At 27.4% G+C, this 4,966-nt stretch overlaps 1 protein-coding gene across 1 annotated transcript in view; it reads right to left on the bottom strand.

Annotated features, from left to right (window-relative positions):
* Window positions 1-1,742: 1,742 nt before the first annotated feature.
* The window catches only part of LOC106690216 (lachesin), a 128,626-nt gene continuing 125,402 nt past the window's right edge, over window positions 1,743-4,966 (bottom strand). Inside the window, exon 6 of the mRNA XM_067053562.1 lies at window positions 1,743-3,771. Coding sequence (XP_066909663.1) covers window positions 3,563-3,771 — 209 coding nt within the window. The 3' untranslated portion in view covers window positions 1,743-3,562. The remainder of the gene's footprint in view (window positions 3,772-4,966) is intronic.

Here is a 4,966-nt window from a genome sequence, read left to right as displayed (position 1 = left end):
ATTCCAAACATTTTATTTGTATGAATAGAACAAAAAATTGAATTATTGGTCTTCATTTATTCCATCAATAAATAATTTTTGGTACATGCATATACATATTCATTTCTTAATAAAAACTTGCATAGTTGTTCTCCCCTGAAATCCCTCTGTAATGGAAAAGTATGTTGGATCTATGGCTATCTGTAGTAAAGAGGAAACACAAGTTTAGTTGTAACATGTTATATTTCCTTAATGGTATTCAAAATTATTAATTGAATCTCTAAAAATAACAAAATTAATTATTTCTTATGGAACTTTTTAATTTGACTGGATTAGATTTAATTGTTTTATACTTCAACCAAATAAATATAGCTGAAACCTCAGTATATTATTAAAGCAAATGTAGTTTATTACTTGATTCTTTAAGTTTTTTTTTATTTATAATATTCATTACAATTATTCATGTTATATATATTAACATTATGATTTCTTATGACTAATTTCTAATGATAGTAAGATTTAAATGGTTGGGCGCTTGACCTAAAATTAATCTATAACTCACTGACAATGAACTAATTCAATAACGGTCACATGATATGCAAAGTAATACTTAAAAATATATATAATTTAATTACATTTTATAGGACAAAAAGTTCGATTAAAATTGTCATTTAATTGTTATAACGATCTCCTTTACATCAGTGTAATTTACTTTTTTAAATTAGTTCAATATAGCTTATAGCAAAAATATTGTTTTAGATTGTTCAATCGTTGATCTTTTTTCATTTTTTCAACATATACAATATTGCAATTTGAGTATTAATTGCGATACTTTTTAGATAGAAACAAATTTAAATGAATGAGTAACATCTTTAATAATATCAACTCCCCTTTATATTATCAAAGGAAATATTTCTATATCACTTTACAATTCATTTTTTCTGCAGTATTAATTAAAATGTAGCAATATACCATATGTAGAAATGTTTATACACTAAACAAGATATGCATGTGAGGTTAGTTGACTCAACTTTGATATGCAATATTTTTCTTTCTTTCTTAGAACCTATAACAGCCAGAATTTTATAGCCTGATTTATTGACTGACTCTTAGCAATGTAATGCATGTATAATGTTCCTACTTTATAGATTTCATGAAATCAAATCATTTTTCAAGGCTGTTTTAGAGCAGGTTCTAGCAGGTTATTATTTTATTTACTTATTTAATATGACCATATTAACATATATTATCTTGATTAAAATTATTTCCACATGATAAATAATTGGAGCTATGATCTGATTTGCTTTATAATTCATATTAGTCACTTGTAAATTCACACTGCATTGTTAATAACTAAATAGTATAATTTGAAAAACCATTCAGACTCATTTTATTTTTTCCAAAAGAGAATTTGTAATTACATGTTCAATTAAATTTGAAGAATATGAAATTATTCCTTTATTAATTATGTTTCTATATGCAGAAAATTTACCCTTTTTTCACATTTTAAGTATAAATTTATTTTATTGTCATTTATCATATATATTTCTTTATACAAATGTCATTAATTTATTTAGAAATAAGTAAATTAACTTTTAGTTACAGTTTAACATAACACTTTACATATTTAGTGTTTTCATGATTAGATAGATTGGATAATATAACTTCTTTAAAATTAAAAATCCACATTGAAATAGTATAAAATTGAAGTTATCTGTTATTTTTTCCTTCTTAATATTTTGAAGATTAATTATTATCAGTAGTTTAAATTGGTTTATTTTTAATAAAACTGTTTATTGTATTTATCTAAACCATATTATTTTTTCTTAAAATTTTGTTGGACAATATATTTTTCAAAGGATCTTGAATTTATGTTCGACAATATTTTGAAATTATGACAGGGAAAAATGATTACTGATGATTCTCTCTTAATAAAATAGACTGGCCTAATGGATTTCATAAGACTCTGAAGCTTGCTTCGCTCTCTACCTTCTATTTCCCTAACGTAATTTTAATATAAAATATAATAAATTACAAATTAATGGGAACAGAAAGGAAAGTGAGTACACATAAATTTAGACTTAATATTTTATGTTAATGAAACATAAACAGCATGAAAGGGAAATTTAACCTTTAATGTCAATCAACCACTATGCCCTTGAACTAGGACAGGAAGGGTAGTTTATCCTTCACATACCAACCTTTTAATCAAATTTCAATGTGAAGATCAAAATTTATGAACTGAGACTCACCTCATCTCTTTACAACATTGAAATGTTTCAAAAATGGTGACAATTTGGACCATTATTTTCAATTGAGCCCAGTAACATTAAAAAAAAAAGTAATTTTGTAAAGAGTGTGTCTCAAAAATTATAACATTTCTTTATTCCTCAGCTTGATGGGAAGTTGAATGAGAATTTTCTTATTTATCGCACATACATGCATCAGTCGAGAACGAATATGATACATGAGTTAATATTGTATTAGGATGAGTTACCCAAATAAATTGTTTTCAATACTTTTCTCTTCATACTAGTAGAACATCAAAGACAGTAGCGTCTTTATTGTGTCTTTTAATTTTAATTATTATATCTTTTTATTATAATTTACATGAATGCATGAATCTGGCGATGTCAATACCACCATTTTTAGAATGTGTGGGAACAATTGTAAGTATGAAGCATATTATAGTTGTAAGTTATTAACAAAAAAAAGTTAAAATTTGTACCGCTACAACTCATGAAGGGTCAGGGGTTCAGTACTTTGTAAAGAAGAACTGTTACTTGACCAACAGTTGTGCAAGTAGGTGATTTGGTCAGAATCACGCTCGACCGCCAGATTTTTACCCAATTTAAGAGGCTGGGTGGACCCCAGGAGGGCTCCAGAACCCGCCAGAGTTGACTCACGGTTACTTGACAGTGTAACAGTACATGTTTGTTAATGCAGGTTTATATTTAAATAGCTTGTGGATTTTTGAAGAAGATGTACTAAAAGAAATTATATGTTTACAAATCATTTAAGATTATTCCTGTAGCCTCGGTAAATTTAACACATCTTACCACCGAAAATGCCTCATTTATTTTTTAAATAATTGATAGTAATTTCTTGTAGTGTGCATTCCATTACTTTCACTTAGATTCCACACATCTCCCAGAACATTTAACACATATTCCAAACCAACATGGATAGCTCATAAATAGCACATCTCTGATTATTGTGTTATTACTTAGATTGCAGATGTTTATGTTTTGTAAATAAATAACTCAAAAAATGTATACCAATTCATCATATATGCATACAATCAATCCCTAATTTTTTAAAAAATTTATTATTGTTTTTTCCTCTTATAATAGTTAAACCATACTGTTCATTGTTTAGACATTGACAAATGGTTTGTTGTATTTCTTTAATGTTCGAGTACATGCTAACATACACATTAAATCTTTTAAAATAAAAATAGCAATATCTGCATCGAGAATGAGTGCGAAATTGAATATTCTTTACCAATAATTTAAGTTTATGAATATAATTACAATTCATACTCCCAAGGTTGAGAGGATGGCAGTTAATTGGACTATTTACATTAGTTAGTCATTAGGACAATACTGATTAAAAATATAATCGGAGATAGCAAAAGAGTTCTTTGGACTCCTGAATCCCTTCCAGCGTTATCATCTCTTTCTTCATCTTCACTTTCCTCCCGAAGAGAGTCTTGTGAGCCACCTTCTTCCTCTTGTCCATCGTAGTCATCTCCTATCTCTGAAGTAGGCTTGTTTTTGTTTAGTTCCACAGCTACATACATGCAACAGCAATAATATGAAAATTAATATACTATAAATGAAATAATTTCTAATAAATATCCTTATATTTGTTTGTTAATATAGTAATACTTTAGTCAAGTTTTAAATTGACTTAAAGTGGTGAAATTCAAACAGATATTGGAAACAATGAATGTCATGAAGCTATTTTATTTTTATTGTTAAAAGAGGATTAGTTTACCTTCTCTAGGTAACCATGCAAACAGAGACGGAGACGGATTCAGAAATTGTCTTTAGGAGGGGCACAACGGTTTCATTCAGTAAGTTATTATGTATTATATTACAATAATGCATACTATGAAACTTTTGTGAACATATAGAAGGATGCACTAGGTAAATAACAATAAAATAAGGGAAGAAAAGGAGAAATTTAAGAAGAGATCTAATCAGTAAAGGTGGCATATGCCTGCATATAAGTAAAGAAGGAAATATAAATGAATAAATAATAATAAATAAAGAATATATAAATGTTTACTAATGTAAATGTGCAAATTATTAAGATAAAGAAAAAAAATATATTATTAATTTTTATAAATAAATTTTGATGTTTCTTAAACAAATATGAAAGTATTATATATCTCTACATATTTTATCCAGTTAAATACTTTCGAATTCTTTATCTGAGAGAAATGCTTTCGAAGTATTGTTATTGTTATGAAAAATGAAGTATTCCCTCTTAAAAAACAAGACAATGTGACTGTTTTTGAAAAGTTATTTGAAACCTTGCCTGAGTAAAACCTAAAGTTTTTTATTTATTTAATTTTTTGTTTTGTTAAAAACTTCATAAGAACAACATTTGATGATATAAAGCTTAAATTAAATTTGATTCTAGTCTCATGTGTCATGGCCGCAAGTGCAGTTCACTGTTCACATCGCTCTGCAATTATTACCAAGTCAAATGGGATATAGCTCAAATCCAGCTCTCAGACTGCACATAGCCTGAGTTTATAAATAGATGAACATTTTGATACACTCATACAGTGGAAGTGCGTGATTTTCTATTGGAAATTATCAAATAATAATTGACATTCAACTACTAGTGATAGCTCTTGTGATAGGTAATTCCCCTAGGGGTCTTATCTGATATATTTCAGGGCCAATGTTCTGTGTACTTCAATACGATCTCAGTTGGGTCCCGAGTTCGAATCCAAAAACAATATATATATATA

Source organism: Halyomorpha halys, unplaced genomic scaffold (genome assembly GCF_000696795.3).
Source record: "Halyomorpha halys isolate HHAL.00 unplaced genomic scaffold, Hhal_1.1 Scaffold1618.1, whole genome shotgun sequence".
In the NCBI taxonomy this organism is placed as follows: domain Eukaryota; kingdom Metazoa; phylum Arthropoda; class Insecta; order Hemiptera; family Pentatomidae; genus Halyomorpha; species Halyomorpha halys.
The sequence above is the reverse complement of the archived record's forward strand: the minus strand, read 5'-3'. Positions and strand labels throughout refer to the sequence as shown.